The following is a 25,154-nucleotide window of genomic DNA, read 5'->3' as shown; positions in this document are numbered from 1 at the left end:
CCTGTCTTACCAATCTGATAGTGACTTCAAAAAATACAAAGATATTGAATGAGAGAAACGTAGGCTTCTCTACAAGACTGATCAAAAACTAAGGCATACAAAGCAGTGAAAACTAGTGGTAGGCCAGAGGATTGAGAATTTTTTTTCGGAACCAGCAGCAGATGACTAAAAAGCTAATAAAGAGGGAGAAAATTGATTATGAAAGTAAATTGGCAAGAAATATAAAAACAAACAGCAAGAGCTTCTACAGGTATATAAAAAGAGAGTAGCTAAAGTGAGCGTGGAACCTTTGGAGGATGCGACTGGAGAATTGGTAACGGGGAACAGGGAAATGGCAGATAATTTAAACCAATATTTTGTATCGGTCTTCATGGTGGACGACACTATAAATATCCCACAGATGTCAGATAAGCAAGAAGCTAATGGGAGGAAATATCTTGTAACAGTCTCTATCACAGGGGACAAAGTATTTGACAAACTAATGGGTCTGTAGGCAGACAAGTCGCCAGGACCTGACGGCCTACATCCAAGGGTTTTAAAGGAAGTGGCTGCAGAGATAGTGGAGGCATTGGTCGAAATATTCCAGAACTCACTGGATTCAGGGAGGGTCCCCGTGGATTGGAAAACCGTTAATGTGATGCCCCTGTTCAAGAAGGGAGGGAGACAAAAAGCAGGAAACTTTGGGCCTGTCAGCCTAAAATCAGTCGTTGGGAAAATGCTGCAGTCCATTATTAAAGGAGAAATAGAAGGACATTTAGAAAAGCTTAACGCAATCAAACAGAGTCAACATGGTTTTGTGAAAGGGAAATCATGTTTGACAAATTTGCTAGAGCTCTTTAAGGATATAACAAGCAGAGTTGATAAAGGGGAACCGGTAGATGTAGTGTATTTGGATTTCCAGAAGGCATTCGATAAGGTGCCACATAAAGGATTATTGCACAAGATGGGAGCTCACAGTATTGGGGGTAATGTATTAGCATGGATCGAGGATTGGTTAACTCACAGAAGACAGAGAGTCAAGATTAATGGGTCTTTTTCAGGTTGGAAATACATAACTAGTGGAGTGCCACATCAGTCCTAGGGCCTCAATTATTTACTATCTATATTAATGACTTGGAGGAGGGGGCAGAGTGTAATATATCCAAATTTGCTGACGTACAAAAATAGGTGGGAGGGCATGTTGCGAAGAGGACATAAGGAATCTGCAAGGGGATACAGATTGGTTGAATGAGTGGGCAAAAGCTTTGGTTGAGTGGGCAAAAGCTTGGCAGATGGAGTTTAATGTAGGAAAGTGTGAGATCATGCACTTTAGTAGGAAGAATCAAAAGGCAGACTATTATTTAAATGGAGAAAGACTTCAAAAAAATGCTGCACAGAGGGATCTGGGTGTTGTTGGGCATGAAACACAAAAAGTTAGCATGCAGGTGCAGCAAGTAATTAAGAAGGCAAATGGAATGTTGGCCTTCATTACTCGGGGGTCGGAGTTTAAAAATAAGGAAGTCTTGTTACAACTATACAGGGTGTTGGTGAGGCTGCACCTGGAGTACTGCGTACTGTTTTGGTCCCCGTATTTTATAAAGGTTATAATGGCATTGGAGGCAGTTCAAAAGAGATTCACTAGGCTGATTCCTGGGATGAAGGAGTTTACTGATCAAGAATGGCTAAACAGGTTCGGCCTTTATTCATTAGAGATTTCCTCTCTAAAAAAAAAAGATGGAGGGGTGATCTTATTGAAACGTACAAGATTCTGAGGGGGCTTGACAGGGTAGATGTTAAGATGTTTCCACTAGTGGGGGAATATCAAACTAGGGGACATAGTTACAGAATAAGGGGACACTCATTTAAAAACTGAGATGCGAAGGAATTTCTTCTCTCAGAGGGTAGTAAATGTCTGGAATTCTCTACCCGAGAGAGTTGTGGAGGCGAGATCACTGAAAGTATTTAAAGAGGTAGATAGATTTTTGAAATATCGGGGAGTTGAGGGCTACGAGGAGCTGGCATAAAAGAGGAGTTGAGGTCTGGGGCAGATCAGCCATGATCTTATTGAATGGCGGGGCAGGCTTGAGGGGCCGAATAGCCTACTCCTGCTCCTATTTCTTATGTTATGAATAGTCAGGTATTAGTGGCAATCTACTGCACTTTGAGAACTGACTGCCTGAAAGCCCACTGGCAGAAAGTAGTTGTATGTAGATTTGGATCAGCTTTGAAACAGGTTACCAATGGAGTCCCAGGGAGATCAGTGTTAGAACTGCTGTTATTTACTATTTTTGTTAATGATCTAGGTGCAAGTATTGGAGATGATATTAAGATATGTACAAGAGCCAGGACTGTAGACAATGCCAGATTCTTACAAGCAGATCCAGATGCGTTAAGGGATTGGAGCTCAACTAGCAACTGATGTTTAACTTAGAAAAGTGTAGCGTTATGCATGTAGGCAATGCAAATGCTAAACATACATACAGCCTTCAAGGGAAAGAACCATCGTCATTACAGAAAGAGATATAAGCGTTGTAGTGCATAGCTCTCTGGAGGTTCATGACCAATGTTGCAAAGCAAAAACTAGTGAACAGGGTGTATTTACAGGACAATTCACTATAAAACAAAGTATTTTGTTTTATACAAAGTAACAGTATTTTGTTCCTGTGTAAAATCTTGTTCATATCTTAGTTAGAACTCCTCACATGGCAGGTGATATTTGGGTGTTGGAAAGGGTCCGTAAGAGGACCAGAAGAATAATACCTAGTACAAGTATTTAAGTTTCCCAGACAGGCTAAAAGAGCTGGGTCATCACATTTTAGAGAAAAGCAGACTTGCTGATGATTTGATCAAGATTTATAAGATGAAGGGTTGTGCAGAGAAAAGATTTCAACTAAATAGGTTAGGGAGGACTAGGGGTCACAATCTCAAGTTATGTAAAGACAGAACTAGGTTGGATGTCAAGAGATAGCTCTTCTCAGAAAAATGGACCTTTGGAACATGTTACCAGATTGTGTGGTGAACGCTAGTTTGCTGAATCCCTTTAAGGGAAAGCTGGACAAGAGATTTCAACTCCTTCTGTCAACTCATACATCATTCAAAAATGAGGTGGGAAATTTGGATGGAGTTCATCATTTTGTGAATTAATGAGTATTAATTTTTGACCTACTCAAAAAGCCAGAAATTCACATTTCTGAGACAGTTCCCAGGAGCGTTTGTGTTATTACAACAACACTTTCCTCTGTGAAACCCTACACATCTTCCACTGGAGTGAACCTGCGGCGTGTGTTTCAGCAAGGCCACCGCCAACACCAAGCCTATAGACCACCATTTGCATCAGTGCGTGTAACATCCAAATACCCCCACCTCACCTCTTCCCAAATCCACTACTTGCACCCTCTGTCCATGGAAAAACTCTCAACTGGTTCCCTCATCAAATTTATTCTCAAACTTGCACCTTTCTGTCCTTCGACTAAATTGAGTAAAATAAGTGAAGCACACAGTGAAATATCATAGACAGAGAGATTATAGAGAAAAAGACAGCTAGGTAGAGCTAACTATGCAATACCAGGAGCTTTGACACAGGTTACAGATTTGAGAAAAGAACCAGAGGAGATATCTATTTTTAATGCAGCCAGTTATGGTCTGGAATGCAATGCTTGAAAGGATGGTGAAAGCAGATTTAATAGTAACTTTAAAAAAGGAATTTGATAAATGTGTAAAAAAAAGAAAAATGTGGAGAGCTAAGGAGAAAAAGAAAGCGAGTGGACTAATTGGATAACTCTTTCTAAAGAGCTGGCAGAGGCACGATGGCCTCCTTCTGTGCAGCAACATAAAGTTTTGCTACCTTTTTAATGTACACGGGTTAGGATATTTTAAAAATGAAAGTATTTACTCAGACTTATTTCAACCTTAAGATACAGCACATTGATCAATGTTCAGGTGACTTGCCTCTTTGTCAGTTTTTAGAATGCTTTCATTGCTGGTTGCAGAACTGTTCAGTCCCTGTCCCAGAGGACGAACTACAGCATGAGCGACATCTTTGCCAACATTGTTGGGATAGCTGTGCAGAACGCTCATGTGACCTCGGTCACTGTGTATGACGAGCTGCAGAGATCGCCACTCGGAATACATGGTGCATCAGTACCACACGGCCCATTCAATTCAACATCTGTCTGAAAGAGACGAGAATCAGACACCATCAACACGACTGAAGCTTTTACAGATGCATTTAAGTCACATCATCCTTTTACCCCATCACCAAACAAGCCTATATCGAAACTTCAACACTTCCACAGCCAATACTGCTTTATCTCAACTAAAACGTTCCAAGATTCTCTTTGACTAAATGGTTAGGACTATAGCCAAGTGGAATACCACTGGAAATATATTCACGAGATGGGAAATTTATGATATGATGACTTGCAAGAGAAAGATTTTCAGCAGCAAAATCCCTAGTAGGTTAGCAAGCTATTCTCTCTGTGGTCACAATCTCACCTATCTGCTGTGTCACGATGAATCTGTCCCCAGGATTTCATCCAATTGTTCTTGAACCCATATATACTGTCTACTCCATACCATCTGCTTCAATGGTAACTTACTCCACAAATGCAACAGTCATTTGCACAAAAAAAAGTTCCAGCTGACTTCACAACGCTCTAATGTGCAGCCAAGCACAGTTGAGATCTTCACAAGGTGCGAACAATTCATAGCTTTGCTTCCATAAAAACTCTATGCCTGGAATGTCAAGGCATTACACTTAGCAAATTCTTCATAAACTGTTCAAACCTTAAAACACAAAAAGTTGATTGGCAGATACCAGTAATTGCACAGATAATTATGTGGTGGTTCAGCTCAACTTCATTGTTGCTTGGTCAAATTCCTGGAATTCCCAACCTAACAGCATTGTAACTGCACCATCACCACATGGCAATTCAATAAGGCAGCCCACCACCAACTTTCAAGGGCAATCAAGGATAAGCAATAAATGCCAGTCTTGCCAGCACTGCACACATCCCAAGGAGATTTAAAAAAAACTCCCTTAATCCATTTAGCAAGTCTAAAGTCAAATGAAAGTCACAAAGCAAAACATAACTAGCTTAAAATAGCCAGCCAGCAACATCAAGACACACATGTGAGTAGGTGGGTAGTAATGAAGGCCAATGACATGACAAATGAAAACACAATTAGACTTGCAGGAAGACACTGCAATCAGGTGTTCAAAAACTAAATGGCCCAGAGCTAGTTAGAGCTTGTAACTTGACAAGGTTAACTGAAGGACTAACTTTGAACGTTAACAGGAATATGTAAGAGTCAATCTTGGAGCTACCTTTCAGCTATATATTCCACATATGCGAATGCCTATTTTCCCTTCCGCTAAAGATCCTCCTCCAGAGGGAAAAGCAGGTCAGATCCTCTGCCACTGAGATGCACAATATCACTTGATGAAATGCTGCAATATGAAATTTCAAATTCAAATACACCTCTTGGCTCATCAGCCACTGGACAACCAGTTAATTTCCATCATTCAGACTTCCTTATTTACACAGCTGGAGTCAATTCTACACTGGAAGGAAATGAATTCTCCAAAACTGCTTGATCATCCAAACTATTGTAAAAATGATCTATCTGTATACTTACATAGGACTATAGGAACATAGGAGCAGGAGTAGGCCATTAACCCCCATCGAGCCTGCTCCATCATTCAATACGATCATAGCTGATCATCCACTTCGATGCCTTTTTCCCCACACTATCCTCATATCCCTTTATGTCATTGGTATTTAGAAATCTATCGATCTCTACTTTAAACATACTCAATGACTGAGCTTCCACAGCTCTCTGGGGTAGAGAATTCCAAAGATTCACAACCCTCTGAGTAAAGGAATTTCTCCTCATCTTTGTCCTACGTGGCTTGCCCCGAATTTTGAAATTGTGTCCCCCTGGTTCTAGAGTCCCCAACCAGGGGAAACATCTTACCTGTATCTACCCTGCCTATCCCTTTAAATATTTTGCAGGTTACATTGATATCACCTCTCATTCTTCGAAACTCTAGAGAATACAGGCCCATGTTTCCCCAACCTCTTCATAGGACAGTCCCGCCATCCCGGGAACAAGTCTGGTGAAACCTATTACAGAAACCTATAAAATTCTAACAGGACTAGACAGACCAGATGCAAAGAGGATGTTCCCGATGGCTGGGGAGTCCAGAACCAGGGGTCACAGTCTCAGGATACAGGGTATGCCATTTATCACAGAATCACAGAATAATACAGTGCAGAAGAGGCCCTTCGGCCCATCGAGTCTGCACCGATGCATTAAAACACCTGACCTGTCTACCTGATCCCATTTGCCAGCACTTGGCCCATAGCCTTGAATGTTATGACATGCCAAGTGCTCATCCAGGTACTTTTTAAAGGATGTGAGGCAACCTGCCTCTACCACCCTCCCAGGCAGGGCATTCCAGACCGTCACCACCCTCTGGGTAAAAAAGTTCTTCCTCAAATCCCCCTTAAACCTCCCACCCCTCACCTTAAACTTGTGACCCCTCCTAACTGACCCTTCAACTAAGGGTAACATCTGCTCCCTATCCACCCTGTCCATGCCCCTCATAATCTTGTACACCTTGATCAGGTCACCCCTCAGTCTTCTCTGCTCCATTGAAAACAACCCAAGCCTACCCAACCTCTCTTCATAGCTTAAATGTTCCATCCCAGGCAACATCCTGGTGAATAGCCTCTGCACCCCCTCCAATGCAATCACATCCTTCCTATAATGTGGCGACCAGAATTGCACACAGTACTCCAGCTGTGGCCTTACCAAAGTTCTGTACAACTCCAACATGACCTCCCTGCTTTTGTAATCTATGCCTCGAAAGATAAAAGCAAGTGTCCCATATGCCTTTTTCACCACCCTATTAACCTGCCCTTCTGCCTTCAGAGATCTAAGGACCAATACGCCAAGGTCCCTTTGTTTTGATTTAGAACTGAGATGAGGAGAAATTTCTTCACTTAGAGGGTGATGAACCTGTGGAATTCTCTATCGCAGAAGGCAGTGGAGGCCAAGTCATTAAATATATTCAAGGAGGAGATAGATATATTTCTTAATGCCAAAGGGATCAAGGGATATGGGGAGAAAGCAGGAACAGGGTACTGAATTAAACTATCAGCCATGATCTTTTTTGAATGGCAGAGCAGGGCCGAGTGGCCTACTCCTGTTTCTATTTTCTATGTTTCTATGAATCTTCATTGCACTCCCTCTATGGCAAAAATATCCTTCCTAAGGTAGGGGGACCAAAACTGCACACAGTACTCCAAGTGTGGTCTAACCAAGGTTTCATACAATTGAAGCAAGATGTCACTACTCCTGCACTCAAACCCTCTTGCGATAAAGGCCAACATACCATTAGCCTTAATTGCTCGTTGCACCTGTATGTTAGCTTTCAGTGACTTATTGACGAGGACACCCAGGTCCCTTTGCACATCTACACTTTCTAATCTCTTACCATTTAAGAAATACTCTGCACATCTGTTCCTCTGACCAAAATGGATAACCTCACATTTTTCCACATTATATTCTATCTGCCACGTTCTTGCCCACTCACTAAGTCTGCCCAAATCCCTTTGAAGCCACTTTGCATCTTCCTCAAAACACACTTTCCCACCTAGTTTTGTGTAATCCGCAAGCTTGGAAATATTACATTTAGTTCTCATATCCAAATCATTGATATATATATATTGTGAACAGCTGGGGCCCAAGTACTGATCCTTGCAATGACCCGTTTATTCCTACTCTCTGTTTTCTGCCCGTTAACCAATCCTTAATCCATGCCAGTATATTACCTCCTATCCCATGTGCTTTATCAAAAGCCTTCTGAAAACCCAAGTATACTATGTCCACCGACTCCCCTTTATCAATTCTGTTAGTAACATCCTTGAAAAACTCCAAGGGTCTTCAAACATGATTTCCCATTCATCAATTCATGTAGACTATGCCCAATCAGATTATCCAAGTGTCCATTTATCACATCCTTTAAATAGATTCTAACATTTTCCCTGCTACTGATATAAGGCTAACAGGTCTGTAGTTCCCTGTTTTCTCTCTCTCCCTCCCTTAGTGGGGTAACATTTACGACCTTCCAATCTGCAGGAACCGCTCCAGAATCTATAGAATTTTGGAAGATGATCACCAATGCATCCATTATCTCCATAGCTACCTCTTTCAACACTCTGGGATGTAGAATATCAGGTCCCGGGGACTTATCAACCTTCAACCCATTAATTTCTCCAATACAATCTTCTTACTAATACTACCTTCCTTCAATTCCTCATTCTCCTTAGTCCCTTGGATCTTCAATTCTGGGAGATTTCTTAGTGTCAGTCTTCACTGAAGATACAAGTAATCATTTAGCTTCTCTACCATTTCTCTATTCCCCATTATAAATTCTCCTGCCTGTCTGTAATGGACCGACATTTGTCTTAGTCGAACATTTCCTTTTTACGTACCTATAGAAGCTTTTACAGTCCATTTTGAGGTTTTTTGCTAGTTTACATTCACATTCTATACTCCCTTTCATTATCAGTTTCTTCCTCTTCCTTTGCTGTATTCTAAATTCCTCCCAATCCTCAGATTTACTATTATTTCTGGCAACTTTATAGGCCTTTTTTTTTAATCTTATACAATCCTCAACTTCCTTTGTATTCCACAGTTGACTGCCTTTTCTTTTAGGGTTTTTGTGCCTTGAAGCAATGTATAATTGCTGTAAACTATGTAATAATTCTTTGAAAACTATCCACTGCCTATGCATTGTATACCTTTTAATGTATTTTCCCAATCCACCTCAGCCAATTTGCCCTTCATACCTTCATAATTGCCTTTGTTCAAATTTAACACCATGGCTTCAGATTGAATTACCTCACTTTCAAATATAATGTAAAATTCCATCATATTATGGTTCTTTTACAAGATTAATTAGCCCTTTCTCATTACATATTACTAGATCTAAAATAGCCTGTTCGCTACTAGGTTCCTCAATATACTGCTCTAGAAAACCATCCCTAACACACTCCAGAAACTCATCCTCCTCAGCATTAGTGCTCATTAGGTCTACCCAGTGTCTGTGCAGATTGAAGTCACCCATAATTACTGTATTATCCATGCTACATGCTTCTCTAATCTCCTGATTAATACCATGCCCCACACTACCACTACTGTTTGGTGGCTATAAACAACTCCTACCAATGTTTGCTGCCCTTTGCTGTTTCTTAGCTCCACCCAGAGTCCACATTTTGTTCTTCCAATCGGAGATCCTCCCTTACTAATATACTGATCCATCCCTTATCAGTGCAACATCACCTCCTTTTCCTTTTTTCCTGTCCTTCCTAAATGTCGAATATCCTTGAATATTCAGTTCCCAGTCTTGGTCACCCTGTAGCCACGTTTCCACTATGGCAATTAGATCATACCCATTTACCTCTATTTGTGCCTTTAAATCATCTACCTTGTTGCGAATGCTACGTGCATTCAGGTAGAATGCCCTTACCTTGTCTTCTTGACATTATTCTGCATTCTAAACTTAGTTGATGTTCGCCTTTATTTCGCCTACCTTCTAATATCGCTTGCTACTTTTCTACCTCCTGTTACCAGCTTTACTTCTATCCAATTTGAGCTACCCCTCAGGTTCCCAACCCCTGGAAAGCTAGTTTAAACCCTCCCCAACAACACTAGCAAATCTCCCTGCGAGGATATTAGTTTCGGTTCTGTTAAGGTGTAGCCCATCCACCTTGTACAAGTCCCACTTGACCCAGAACTAGTCTCACTGCCTCAGAAATATGATGCACTCTCTCCTACACCAATTCTCCAGCCACATGTTCAATCGATCAATCTTTCTATTGCTATGCTCACTGGCACGTGGCACTAGGGGTAATCCTGAGATTACTGCTCGAGGTCCTGCTTTTTAATTTCCTTCCTAACTCCCTAAAATCTGCTTTCAGGACCTCACCCCTCTTCCTACCTATGTCATTGATACCAATGTGGACCACGACCTCTGGCTGTTCACCCTCCCCCAGAAGGATGTCCTGTAACCACTCTGACATCCTTGACCCTGGAACCAGGGAGGCAACATACCATCCTGGAGTCACGCTTACTGCCACAGAAATGCTTGTCTGATCCAGACTATCGAATCCCAGATCACTATTGCTCTTCCACCCCTTCTATGCAGCTGAGCCACCAAGGCTGTGCCTTGGACTTTACTCTGGCTGCACTCCCCTGAGGAAGCATTACCCTCACCAGTATCCAAAATGGAAAACTGATTAGCAAGCAAGATAGACTCGGGGACTCCTGCACTGCCTGCCTGGTTCTCCCAGACTGCCTGGCGGTCACCCATTCCCTCTCTGCCTGCATGCTCCTAACCTGCAGTGTGACCACCTCCCTAAAGGTGCTATCCACGCAGTCCTCTGCCTCGCGGATGCACAATCGTGACTCCAGCCACCGCTTGAGTTCCGAAACCAGGAGCTCAAGCTTCTGCAGCGGTGACACTTTCTGCAGATGTGTTTATCTAGGACACATGGTGCATCCATGACTTCCCACATACCACAGGATGTACATTCCACTTGGCCGGGCTGACCTGCCATACCGTAACTTTAAAAACTATTACAATTAGAAGTAGAATAACTTACCAGTTACTCACCAGCTACTTCCCCTGTACAAAGAAAGAGGCAGCTACAGGAGGCTGAAAAAAGGTAGATGAAAAAGAAAGGCGCCCCTCCCTCATGCACCAAACTCCCATTTTACACTTTATGTCAAGTAGCTCTCAGTGCAAATTTATTTTCTCAATTTATTGTACCCCTCCTTTCCAAACTCCCTTCTTCACACTCTGTGCCCTCCAGCAGCACTCAATGCAGACAGACAGCACTAAATATGATGCAGTTATTGCTCATTATGATGCTTTAAGGATGTCTGGCTGCAGATAGCCTGGTAACAGACATTTTGTCTAGACCAGGAGCTGACATGATGCCCTGAAATTCTGTTTTAGTGATAGAATGAATGGGACAACTGAAAGTCAGTAAAATTCCCATTTGATGTCAATTAAATGGAAGTTCATCATTGGTGGGAACTGTACAGAAAATATCTTCTCCGAAACAGCATCATTTCAGAGAAAGGAAAATCTAGGGTGAGCACTTGATAATGAAAATAGTCCCTCGTTTTTATACAAGTTGATAAACTTACCTTAAATCTGACAGTTTCTTGGAAACAAAATTTCTAGCTAACAGAGTACACTGAAAAGGGTAATAAAAGCAAAATACTGCGGATGCTGGAAATCTGAAATAAAAACAAGAAATGCTGGAACCACTCAGCAGGTCTGGCAGCATCTGTGAAAAGAGAAGCAGAGTTAACGTTTCAGGTCAGTGACCCTTCTTTGGAACTGACAAATATTAGAAAAGTCACAGGTTATAAGCAAGTGAGGTGGGGATGGGGCAAGAGATAACGAAGGAGAAGGTGTAGATTGGACAAGGCCACATAGCTGACCAAAAGGTCATGGAGCAAAGGCAAACAATATGTTAATGGTGTGTTGAAAGACAAAGCATTAGTACAGATTAGGTGTTACCGGACTGAATATTGAACAGCAGCAAGTGCAAACCTGAAACAAAACGCAGGTTTGCACTTGCTGCTGTTCAATATTCAGTCCGTTAACACCTAATCTGTACTAATGCTTTGTCTTTCAACACACCATTAACATATTGTTTGCCTTTGCTCCATGACCTTTTGGTCAGCTATGTGGCCTTGTCCAATCTACACCTTCTCCTTCGTTATCTCTTGCCCCACCCCCACCTCACTTGCTTATAACCTGTGACTTTTCTAATATTTGTCAGTTCCGAAGAAGGGTCACTGACCTGAAACGTTAACTCTGCTTCTCTTTTCACAGATGCTGCCAGACCTGCTGAGTGGTTCCAGCATTTCTTGTTTTTATTACACTGAAAAGGGTGTCACCCTCATGAGAGTCAATTTTAGGGAATGTTCTTATTTCCACTGAAATAGCATAAGGCAGCACTTCAAGTGAGGCAGGGTACTGATCCAGAGCCAATCAGCCCCAGAAAGCTGAGTTGATGGACGTTTATCATATTAAAAAAGGGACAAAATATTGAATAGAAATATCCTACTAGACTTACCTTCTTTGCTAAAGTATGTTGACAACTAGCTCTACCTCTTCACCAGCTCTCTTGACCCGTCCGCTGCCTCTGTTATCAGACTGCTCATCCCACATTCAGTCCTGGGGGAGCAGCAAGTTCCTCCAGTTAAATATTGGGAAGATCAAAGCCTTTGGTTCCTGCCACAAGTTCCAAACTCTTGCCACTAATCCCCTTCCTGGACACTGTCTCAGGACGAACAAGACTGTTTGCAACCTCAGTATTTAGATTAGATTAGAGATACAGCACTGAAACAGGCCCTTCGGCCCACCGAGTCTGTGCCGAACATCAACCACCCATTTTATACTAATCCTACACTAATCCCATATTCCCAACAAACATCCCCACCTGTCCCTATATTTCCCTACCACCTACCTATACTAGTGACAATTTATAATGGCCAATTTACCTATCAACCTGCAAGTCTTTTGGCTTGTGGGAGGAAACCGGAGCACCCGGAGAAAACCCACGCAGACACAGGGAGAACTTGCAAACTCCGCACAGGCAGTACCCGGAATCGAACCCGGGTCCCTGGAAGTGTGAGGCTGCGGTGCCAACCACTGCGCCACTGTGCCGCCCCACTGTGCCATCCTATTTGATTCCTGACGCAACCATTCCAATGATCTCCAGGTTGCCCCCAAAACTTTCAGCTCATCCAAAACTCTGCTGTCTGTACCCCACCTCATACCAAGTACCACTCATCCACCACCCTTGTGCTCACTGACCTACATTGGCTTCCCAGCTCTCAGTGTCACAAATTTCAAATTCTCATTCATGCGTTTAAATGTCTTTAGGGTCTTCTTGTCCCTCCCCTTCTCTAACCATCTGCACCCTAACAATTGTCCAAGAACTATACGCTCCTCCAACTCTCGCCTCTTGTACATTCCCCCCCTTCGCTTTCACCCCACCGCTGACAGCCATGCCTTCGGCCATCTAGGCCCAAACTTCTAGAACTCCCTCTTCATTTCCTTTTACTCCTTCTTAAAATTCACCTCTCTGACAAAGCTTTTAGTCACCCTAATAACTCCTTCTTTGGCTTGATATCTATTTTTGTCTGATGATGCTTCTGTGAAGCATTTAAACACATTTTTCTATGTTAAAGACACCATATATGCAAGTTAATTTAAAAATACCGCACAGCCCTGTGATCTCTACCACTGAAGGACAAGAACAGCAATGTTACCTCCAAATAAAACTGCCCTGAATTACACCAATGCCACTGATCCTTTATTGTCACTGAGTCAAAACCCCAATCACCACTTTGGAAGCACCAGGAGGATTGCTGCAGGGTGGCCAGAGATGGACTTGCTAAATTCGCCTATAGCCAAAAAACAATTTTATACAGTGCCACTGGTAAAGATATATATATAAAAGAATATAAAGCACATCTATCATGCCATTGAGGAGCAACATGTAGATAAGGAAGGGGTCAAGAGTGGATCTTTGGGAATTCCTGGGGTGATGGTGCAAGGGTGGGATGAGAAGTCATTGCTCGAGGTTCTGAAGGGGCTTGACAGGGTAGACACTGAAAGGCTGTTCCCCCTGGCTGGGGAATCTATAAACATGGGGGCACAGTGTCAGGATGAAGGATCGATCATTTAGGACTGAGATGAGGAGAAACTTAGAAAATGTTGGAAATATTTATCAGGTCAAGTAGCATCAGTGCAGAGAAAAACAGTTAACGCTGGAGGTCTGTGTGACATTTCATCAGAACATAAAGGTCACACAGACCTCAAACATTAATTCTGTTCCTCTCTCCACAGATGTTGCTTCACCTGCTGAGCATTTCCAGCATTTCCAGTTTTTGTTTCAGATTTCCAGCATCTAGTGCTTTGTTTTTGTATGAGGAGAAACTTTTTCACTGAAAGGATTATGAATCTTTGGAATTCTGAACCCCAGAGGGTTGTGGATTCTCCATCGTTGAATATATTTAAGGCTGAGATAGACGGATTTTTGATGTCACGGAATCAAAGGATATGGGGAGCGGGCAGGAAAGTGGAGTTGAGGCAGAAGATCAGCTATGATCATATTGAATGGCAGAGGAGGCTTGATGGGCTGTATGGTCTACTCCTGCTCCTATTTCTTACGTTGAATAGGTAAGAGTGGACTAGTTGAATCCCGATGTGCATACATTTTATGCACCCACTATTCTGCTTTACTGAAATTGTGTACGTGGAACCCAGAGAGAGACTAAGAAATTGTACTGCAATATTTACCAGCAAATCACAACTTCCATAGTTTAATACTTGGTTAACTCTCTTAAAAATTACAAATTTAGTTGATCACCTGTGACATTAGACAGTCTAAACCCTGCCACACATTCTCTTTCTGTCTCATTGTAATTCTTTCAATGTTTTAAAAAAATTCACTTTCAATATATGGGACAGTATTTATTGCCCGCCCTCAGTTGTGGTGGAAGTGGGCCTTCTATCTTTGAAAGAATTTTTGATACAAATGGTTAGGCCACTTCAGTATCAACCACATTGGTGTGTGACTGGAACCACACATAGGCCAAGCAGGCTAAGCACAACAGGTTTCCTTCTCCAAAGGAGATTAGTAAAGCAGTTGAGTTTTTACTCTAATCCAATAGCTTCACGGTCACTAAAATAAAAGCAAAATACTGCGGATGCTGGAAATCTGAAATAAAAACAGAACGTGCTGGAAATACTCAGCAGGTCTGGCAGCATCTATGGAGAGAAAAACAGAGTTAACATTTCAGGTCTGTGACCTTTCATCAGAAGTGATAAAGTTCTGATAAAAGGCGGAATCAAAGGAATCATAGAATTTTACAAAACTGGAGGCGGCCATTGGTCAGACCTGAAACAACTGTTTCTCTCTCCACAGATGTTGCCAGACCTACTGTGTATTTCCAGCACGTTCTGTTTTTGCTTCATGGTCACTTCCTTACTGATATCAGTTATTATAATTTAAACGGAATTCAAATTCTCAAACTCTAATGGTGGGATTTAAATTCACATTCTATGGATTATTAGTCAAGTAACACAGCCATTACACCACCATCACCCTGTTATATTACAGGACTAATAATCTTTCCTTGGCTCGCAAATCTTTTCAAATATTGTCGTCTCTATTCGTCTACAACTTTCTTTTCCTCAGATTTTAATAGTCTCTCTTCCGTCTCTATTCTCTCTTCTGCATGTCTCCCACACTCTCCATAAATACCTCCCTCATACTTTGTCTCTATGTGCAGATTTCTCTTTCCCCACTCTTACTGAATATCTCTCACTCCTTAGCCTCACACGTCCCAGACCACAGGAGCCAGAATTGGGTCTCCAACTGTACACTAGCACTTGTTTCCTGGGCACAATGATGAAACTGGGCAGGTGCACAGGAAATCATACAAATTAGGAGCAGAAGTAGGCCACTCGGACTCTTGAGCCTGTTCCGCCATTCAACAAGATCATGGCTAATCTGATTGTAAACTCAACTCCACATTCCTGCCTACCTTTCACCCCCTTGCTTATACAAGCATACGAATTAGGAGGACTGAAGTGTCAACTGAGATTATGGACTCAGGTCCTGGAGTAAACTTTGATTCCACAACCTTTTGACTCAGAGGCGGGAGGTACTACCACCAGGGCATTGGCTGAGCTCTACCAACAGAAGTGATATGTGAATCTTCGTCATTGATACCAAATGAAAAATATTTTTGAATTGACAATGCTAATTTGGAGAAATTAAACTATGCAACTACCTTTCAGTTAATCCTGTCTTATGTTTTGGTCCAACAGCATAAAATCTGCAAATACCGAATAAACGAGGCCTAAAATTAATACTGTGGGGCAACTGAATATTCAATTTGTTCGTTAATTCTGACAAATCTGGGATTGTTTGGAAAACGGAACTTTCCAAACTTCACCAGAATCGACCTTGGCTGGAGCTCCAGCTCAGTTCTCATTAAAACAGCACATTGATGTCAGTACAAGATTCTGCACCCCTCAAAACACCTGCAGCCCGCATCCCCCCTAACCACCCTCACAAGGAGGCATTATATCTGTAGTGAGGATTTGTTATAAATCTGGGGAAGAAGGTTGAAATGGGAGAATGTGCAGGCATGCTCAGCAAGGACTCCTCAGTAGCTGCCTTGTAGATCAGGGCAACTAATTAAAGCCTGGACTTCATATGGGGGCCAATAACAGTTTTATTTAGAAGAAAAACATTATATATATATTGGAACCACTCAGCAGGTCTGGCAGCATCTGTGGAAAGAGAAGCAGAGTTAACGTTTCGGGTCAGTGACCCTTCTTCGGACCCTTCACTGACCCGAAACATTAACTCTGCTTCTCTTTCCACAGATGCTGCCAGACCGGAGTGGTTCCAGCATTTCTTGTTTTTATTTCAGATTTCCAGCATCTGCAGTATTTTGCTTTCATTATATATATATTCCTGGTCTGCATGAAGTTAATGGATCTTGGGTGAAGCAGCACTACAGTGTCCCTGGGCTAAGGAAGGGATAAAGCAGTCAGGTTGCTACTCCTGACCACTATACAGAAACCCCTATTAGAAGTGTGTGTGAGAAAATCCTGGATGCACAGAATTGGACCCAGCTATATGATCGACTTCAGTTGAACAGCCAGACAGTACTCACTGCCCAGGTTTACATGGGAATAATTGTCCATGTGAGGCAGCAAAGGCACTGAATGCTCTTGGAACTGCACTCCACTGAAACAGTCAGTGCTTTCAGGGATGTGGGACGAGGATAAAATTGAACAAGAAACACAAGGAATTTCGGATATAATGAATTCTTGAAAGCATGTCAGAGAAATATATAAAAGTTGTGATACAACACTGAACTGAATAGAAACCACTGCTCTTTTTCATATACATTAAGGACCTGGACTTGGGTATACAAAGCATAATTTCAAAATTTGCAGATAACATGAAACTCAGAAATGTAGTAAACAGTGGAGGAGAATAGTTATCGACTCCAGGAGGATATAGAAAGATTGGTGAAATGGGCAGTGAAATTTAACACACTGAAGTGTGGAGTAATATATTTTGATAGGAAGGAGGAGGAGAGGCAATGTAAACTAAATGGTACAATTTTAAAAGGGTGCAGAAATCGAGGGACCTGGGGGTATATGTGGACAAGCCTTTGAAAGTGGCAGGACAAGTTGAGAAGGCTGCTAAAAAGGTAGCGAGTTATCCTTGGCTTTATAAACCTAAAAAAGCTAAATCTTTATAAAACACCGGTTAGGTCTCAGCAGGAGTAGTGTGTTCAATTCTGGGTACCACACTTTAGGAAGGACGTCAAGGCCTCACAGAGTGCAGAAGAGAAATATTAACTAGAATGGTATCAGGGATGAGGGATTTGAGTTACGTATAGAGACTGGAGAAGCTGGGACTGCACCTGGCAGCAGAGAAGGTTCGGGGAATATTTAACAGAGGTGTACAAAATCATGGATGGTTTAACAGAGCAAATAAAGAGAAACTGTTTTCACTGGCAAAGGCCAGTAAACAGAGGACACAGATTCAAGATGATTGGCAAAAGAACCAGAGACGGCATGAAGAAACACCGAGTTGTGGTGATCTGGAATGCACTAACTGAAAGGGTAGATTCAATAACAACTTTCGAAAAGGAACTGGAGAAATACTTACAGGGGAGAAATTTTCAGGCTTATGGGGAAAGGGGTGGGGGGGGGGGCGGAGTGTGACTAATTGGATAGCTCTTTCAAAGAGCTGACACAGGTAGGATGGGTCAAATGACCTCCCTCAGTACTGTATTGTTCAATGATTCCAGTTCTGTATAAATGACATTAGTAGGATTCAGTTGAGGACTGCAAGTAACTTAACAGCATTCAGATTATTCTCATTGAAATTGCCCAGTGCTTTGATATTTCTGGCTCACATTCCTGAATTTCACCATGTTATCTCATTGAGTCAGAGCTCCTTGTAGCAAGATAGTTATGAGTTACTATCCAGTTACTGCCAGCAGCTAGATGAGGCTTGCGGAGACTCCCAAGATCTGATCAACGCAGTAAACATTTCTATTATGCACCATGCAGCAGAAGCATTAAGCAACATGTCAATTCTACTAAAAATCACCCAAATGCTGGAAATGTAAAACAGAAACAAAAGAAATGTTGGAATATGCAACAGGTCCATCAGCAAAGATCAAAGATGGGTTAACATTCTGGGGAATGGAGACTTTTCATCCTAATTTCTCCACTTCAGACCAAGGGTCTTCACCCAAAGAAATCAAATGTTAACTAATCTGCTGCATATTTCAGGCATTTCCTGCTGCCAAACAGATTTACCAGGCAGATCAATCTAATTATTGTCATCATCTCAGAATTTTCAGCACTCCAATCCGTCATAGAATTAAATCAATTCCCAGGTGACTCGATAATATCAAGAAATAGATCTATTTGGTGTGATGGCTTGTATGCAACCAATTAGCCTGGACACCACCAAGAAACTTGTGCGCTTGCAAGAATACAGGTATGCAAATCTTTTTAGGACCAGTCAGCTGGATCATACTAGTTTTTTTTCCCAGTCCAGTCTATTCCTAAACTCCATCTAGAAAGTAGCTGGTGAATGAAAGGTTCCAAAAATATCTTGCTTTTCTCTAACGTGTATAGATGTCATTAAGTTCTGCCATTATCAGTCAAATAAAGGAACAAAATGCTCCCTTTCTGTAAGATGTTAATCAGTTTGAGGCATTGGGAGATTGAGTGACACTTCTGGTGATTCTTTTCAGACACACAACTACATACACAGGCTTGTTGCTGTGATGGCAGTACATACTCCGGCAAACCAATAACATTAAAGATATGTGCTGTGTCTTTCTGAAATATTCCACTCACTAAAGTGGCTAAGACACCATCTAAAAGTCTACTGAGAGACTGAGGAGATTGGGCCTGTATTCTCTAGAGTTTAGAAGAATGAGGGGTGATCTCATTGAAGCAGAATTCTTAAGAGTTTGACAGGGTAGATGCAGGAAGGATGTTTCCCCTGGCTAGGGCGGGGTCTAGAACCAGGGGGGGACACACTCAGAATAACAGGTAGGCCATTTAGGACTGAGATGAGGAGGAATTTCTTCACTCAGAGGGTGGTGAATCTTTGGAATTCTCTACCCCAGAGAGCTGTGGAGGCTCAGTCATTGAGTATATTCAGGACAGAGATCGATAGATTTCTAGCTATTAAAGATATCAAGGGATATGGGGATAGCGCAGGAAAATGGTGTTGAGGTAGATGATCATCCATGATCTAGTTGAATGGCAGAGCAGGTTCTGGGGCCGAATGGCCTACTCCTGTTCCTATTTCTGATGTTTCTATTGGGGCAAATTTAATCAGGTCACTGAAAGTCTGCTGTAACAAGCAGTCAATCCATGAGACAGTTTCTAATGTTATAATTGAATTGAAATTGCTTTATTTTGCTAATCCCAGTATCAGCTTTGATGGGACGCCTTCCTCCCTTTATCTATAGTCTTAGTACCTTAAAGAAGGGGTGCTTGTTTATTCTGGTGGGGCTGGACTGGATGAAAAATAAACTTTTAGACGTGTGATACTTGAAAGGAAAACAAAATCACCTAGCTTCAATTCCAAGAAACCTAAAATGCCTCTAGCACAGAATAGTTTGGCCTACACAATCCCATGTAGCAATAGGATGGGTAAATTCCTGACATCAACAGTCTTGTTATGGCAAATATTAAGGGAGTGATTCTGCCATCTGCCCACAAAATCAATTTATGTTCTGGTCGGTCACCTCTAATGCAGGTTAGAGGGATTTAGCATTTTGGACCAATAAACTATAGCAAAAAAACAGACCAGGTAACTATTCACTCAATTTTGTGTGAGATATTTTTTAATTATCACCTGTGGCTATGGTAATATGATTATGTTCCAGGACTAATAATGCAAAGGCTTGAACTATTAATACAGAGAATACCAGCTGGAGAATTTGAATTCAGTTTGTAAACTCTGGTATCAATAAAAGTGAATATGAAACTGTTGGACTGTTGTTAAAAACTAATTCACTATTGTCTTTTCGGGAAGGAAACCTGCTGACCTTACCCAATGTCATGCAGGCCCCCACCTGCCAAGCATGAGGCATATTAATTTCGCCACATGGACATTAATTTTCAAACTGAAGTGAATTTGCTTTAACAAATTGCCAGATCTTGGCTGGAAAGACATTTGCATAGTAACAGACAGTGTTTGGAAGGATGAAGCAGCCATTCTCTGACACATTCAACCCACAACGGACCATAAACACATGGACAATACACAAACGGAAATGGTCAAACCAGCCAGTTACATGACTATCCTGCTGGGCAACTTGAGTTTTTTGAATTTGTACAAACAGTTCGGGCAGAAAGTTCCTGGACTGAAGATCTCTCATGGCTGGCTCACTACAGCCTCTCCTGTCTGCCTGCTCCCAACTCTTTCTCAGCCTCTGAATCCACTGAAGACACATGAACCCCAAGAGAGAAAGGTCTCCTACAGCGAAAACAGTTTAAGAATACTGGGCCCCAACAAAAAGCAAGATCTACCTACATCAAGGACTCTACAATGAGCTTGAAGAACCATAACAACTCTTTAGATATTGTCTCAAGCCTTTCCACTTGATTTTTCTCCTGCTCTTTTCTATCCCTATTTGCATGTGTGCATCGCATATAAATGCCAGCATGGGGTGCGGCATGTGTCTGTAGACGTGAACCGAATTAGAGTTTAAGTTCAATAAATGTCAACTTTTCTTCTTTAAACCTAAGAAAGCCTGTTTGTGCGGGTTTCTTTGCCTTATAATTGGAAAGCAGTGAACAAGGATTCAACAGGGGGGAGTTAAAAATATGGTGTGTTTAAAATTAGGAAAGTGACTCCTGACAATGCAGCGGCCTGCCAATGTCATCAGAGCGCTGCAAGCTGCGCACATGCGCAAACGGGCTCCTGCTCTCTACGTCTGTATGGCCTGCCGGCTGGCCGGGAAAACGTCATCGCGCAGCGCCAATGTCATCGCATATCACGCCTTGCCGGTCTCCGCGCATGTGCGCAAAGGCGCCCGATTGTTTCCCATTCCTCGCTTCCTGCATCACCCCCCCTCCCGCGATCACAGCCTTTTTTCCCCACATGGGGGAAGCCTGGAAGACAGAGAGAGACAAGATAGGCAGGGGAGGGAGACTGCGAGCGGCCGTGGGGGAAGAAGGGGCGAGGCCACGGATTCTGTTGAATTGCACACACAATCCCGCACATTCAGCTATCCTGGAGCGCAGGTCTAAACACAAAGCTCACTGAGTGATGCTCTTATTGCAACACAGAAGCAGCTCTCTGCCAGTGTTCATGCTGAACACCAGCTCCCAGGATTTATCTGTTCCAACTTTCACAATGTTAGAAATCTCTTTTCAAAATACGCACTGGTTTAAAATTTGGGTTTGTGTCCTGAAATAATCGTTAATAAAATTCATTAAACAACCCGTTGCAGGGAGCAGGAGCGGGGACCAGAAGTGGCCGTTTTGGTTTCATTTGTTTTCGTTTTTGTGATATATTGAGCAGCGCCATCTTTGCTACTGGCAGCTGCCAAAATGTCGCAGACAGTGACATTAAAGTGCATGAGGCTGCATCTGCATATGTGCAAGTACTGCACCACCTAGTGGTTGCGTTGTCAGCAAACGCAGCCTAAAATTAAACTCAGTCCAGGTGAAGGCTGAAAGGGAACCCTAGACCTCTTTCTCACCTGGTCGTAACACCAGTCTGATCTATATGTAATGTCAGCTCCACACCAATGTGGATGACTCTTAACTGTCCTCTGAAGTGACTTGGTAAGCCACCCAAGTGTTAACCAGCAATGACAAATCCCGAGAATGAATAAATTTTATGAACCGCTTTATCATCAACACTTCATCCAATAATGTACAACTCAATATGCTCTCTAAGCCATGTCCGGGAAGGCCAAAATCCATAATTTCACTATTCCTGTATTTCACAGTTCAAATGGACATTGTATGAAAATTTCACAGGCATCACAACACATTACTGAACTTGAATTTACGTAGCACCTTTCACATCTCGGGGTTTCCCAAAATGTTTAACAGCCAATTAATCTGAAATGTGATCACTCTTGCTTTGTAGGCAAATGTGGCGGGCAGTTTTCACACAGTATCTTACGTTTAGAGTGCCATTAACATAGTAAAACGTCCCAAGTTGCTTCACAGGAGTGTTATCAGACAAACTTTAACACTGAGCCACATAAGGAGATAATAAGACAGCTATCCAAAAGTTTAGTCAAAGAAGTAGATTTTAAGGAGTGGCTTAAAAGAGAGAGAGGTAGAGAGGCAGAGGGGTTTAGGGAGAGAATTCGAGAGCTAAGGGCCCATGCAGATGAAGGCAATGGTGATGCAATAAAACTTGGAGATGTGCAAGAGATCTCCCAAATAGAGAGACAGTTGACCCATATTTTGAGTGATGCTGATTGAGGGATAAATGTTGTCCAGAACACCAGGGAGAAGCCCCCTGCTCTTCTAAGATCTGATTCACCTGAGCAAACAGACAGGGCCTCAGAGATAGAAACATGGAAAATAGGAGTAGGCCATTCATTATGATCACGGCTGATCATCCAACTCAGTAACCTGTTCCCGCTTTCGCCCCATACCCTTTGATCTCTTTTGCCCCAAGAGCTATACCTAACTCCTTCTTGAAAACATACAACGTTTTGGCCTCAACTGCTTTCTGTGGTAGCGAATTCCACAGGCTCACCACTCTCTGGATGAAGAAATTTCTCCTCATCTCAGTCCTGAAAGGTTTACCCCGTATCCTTAGACTATGACCCCTGGTTCTGAACTCCCCCACCATCGGGAACATCCTTCCTGCATCTACCCTGTCAAGTCCTGTTAGAATTTTATAGGTTTCTATGAGATCCCCCCCTTCACTCATCTGAACTCCAGCAAATATAATCCGAACCGACTCAATCTCTCCGTATACGTCAGCCCCACTATCCCAGGAATCAGTCTGGTAAATCTTTGCTGCACTCCCTCATAGCAAGATCATCCTTCCTTATGATAAAGCCTTCGACAATGCTGCACTCCTTGTTAGCTGTGACTCAGTTGGGAGCACTTTCACCAGAGAGTCAGAAGGTTCTGGATTCAAGTACCACTCCAGGACTTGAGCATAAACATCAAGGCTGATGGTGTGCTGCACTGCTGTTGTTCGGATGAGGCATTAAACCAAGGCCCTATCTAACCTGTCAGGTGGATGTAAAAAATCCCATGGCACAATTTCAAAAAAGGAGGAGAGTTCTCCCTGGTGTCCTGACCAATAGTTACTCCTTAATCAACATCACAAAAAGATTTGGTCATTATCACATTGCTGCCTGCGGGAGCTTGCTGCGTGCAAATTGGCTGCCGTGTTTCCTATGTTACAACAGTGATACACAAAAAAAAGTATTTCATTGACTGTAAAGTGCTTTGAGATGTCTGGTGGTTGTGAAAGGTGCTATATAAATGCAAAATATTTTTTCTTCTTCTTTTCCTTCAGTATTGCACTGGAGTGTCATCCTAGATATGGGTGCTTAAGTCCTAGAGTCACCCTTTGGAACCAGAGGTGAGTGCTACCTCTAAGCCAAGCTACCACCAAAACTCTCATGACAACATGGGTGAGGCACTCAGCAACAGAGATCATTTATGGTAACAAATGGAGGAAAGAATCTGGGACAACTCATGGCTGTTTTCCTCCTTATGTAAACAAGGCTTCACATCACTCATCAAACTCTAACCCTCTCAATCCCAAAGCTACTACAAAAACACAGCTTGCATAAAATATACCCTAAGAGAATATGATTAAAGCCAAATTACACCTTCAACATACTTGTAAAATTTAGAATAAAACATTTAAGAAAAACTCATTTCACCAGAAACTAATAAACAAATCAAGAAAAAAATTAACTTTCCAAGTATATTTGTAATAAAATGCTGATTAAGAACAGAAAGTGCCTGTAAACAACATGAAGGCGGAAGGGCTGGTCTCAGCCCTGAATAATTAGCTGGCCCCAGCTCTGGTTTTATTTTATTTTGGTCAACTAGTAAGCGTCCCATTCGTTTTGTCGCCTCACAATTCCAGCAGATTATTGTGAAAACTTAAAACCCCCAATGCGAGTGTTTCCAGTATTTCCCCCCCAAAAAACAATTATACTGGTCTAAAAGCTGAAAATAATCTTTTAAAAAGAAAACTTGCTAATTTATAACTGAATCACATTCAATTTTTACTTGCTCTTCTGAAAGCCAATTCCACGCCTGTTATAACCCATATGGCGATGGGCCAGCACGCCTGCGGGGAGAGGCTGAGGCGGCCGGCTCTGCAGACAAGCCCCAGGCTTTGCCTGTACGGCAGGCCGCGCTCAGCAGAGCCGGTAGCAGCCGCGAACCGACACCGGCAGCTCCGGCTGAGAGGACGCGCCTTTACCTGTGCAGCCGGAGAAAGCCGACATGTCCCGCACACCGTCCGCCGGCCGCTCCTTTCCTCCGGTTACCACAGAACACAAGCCATCGCTCAGGGGAGGCGATCGGAAAGCGGCCGCCGGAAATACCCGAAACACTGCCGGAAATACCCGAACCGCCGCCATAAACATCCGAATATCCACCGGAAAAACCTGAACACGAACACCGACCGGAAACATCCTAAGCCGAATCGCACCGGAAACACCCGAACACGAACACCTGCCGGAAACATCCGAACCCGAACCGCACCGGAAACACCCGATCCCCCGCCGGAAATACCCGAACCTCCGCCGGAGATACCCGGAATCTCAGAATGGTTACAGTGCAGAAGGAGACCATTCGGCTCATCGTGTCTGCATCTCCGAATGAGCAATTCACTTAGTGCCATTCCCCCGCCTTCTTCTCATAACTCTGCACATTCTTCCTTTTCAATAACTCTAATTCCCTTCTGAATGTTTCAGCTGAACATGCAGCGCATTCCAGAACTTAACCACTTGCTGCGTGAAAAAGTTTTTCCTCATATCACTTTGTCTTCTTTTACCAA

The 25,154-nt window shown here is 42.6% G+C and overlaps 1 protein-coding gene across 12 annotated transcripts in view; it reads right to left on the bottom strand.

The window, feature by feature from the left end:
* The window catches only part of ralgapb (Ral GTPase activating protein non-catalytic subunit beta), a 180,968-nt gene extending 156,210 nt beyond the window's left edge, over positions 1-24,758 (bottom strand). For 8 of the 12 annotated variants that reach the window (XM_068048702.1, XM_068048705.1, XM_068048706.1 and 5 more), the window contains exons 1-2: positions 24,576-24,757; positions 3,928-4,151 (exon numbers count right to left, since the gene is read on the bottom strand). In XM_068048702.1, coding sequence (XP_067904803.1) covers positions 3,928-4,110 — 183 coding nt within the window. In that variant the 5' untranslated portion in view covers positions 4,111-4,151; positions 24,576-24,757. Of the gene's footprint in view, positions 1-3,927; positions 4,152-24,575 lie in introns of all 12 variants that reach the window. The other 4 variants (XR_010976594.1, XM_068048704.1, XM_068048703.1 and 1 more) reach the window with 3 other exon arrangements.
* Positions 24,759-25,154: the final 396 nt, after the last annotated feature.

The sequence above is a fragment of the Heterodontus francisci genome, chromosome 16 (genome assembly GCF_036365525.1).
Source record: "Heterodontus francisci isolate sHetFra1 chromosome 16, sHetFra1.hap1, whole genome shotgun sequence".
In the NCBI taxonomy this organism is placed as follows: domain Eukaryota; kingdom Metazoa; phylum Chordata; class Chondrichthyes; order Heterodontiformes; family Heterodontidae; genus Heterodontus; species Heterodontus francisci.
Note: the sequence above shows the minus strand (reverse complement) of the source record. Positions and strands in the feature narration are given on the sequence as shown.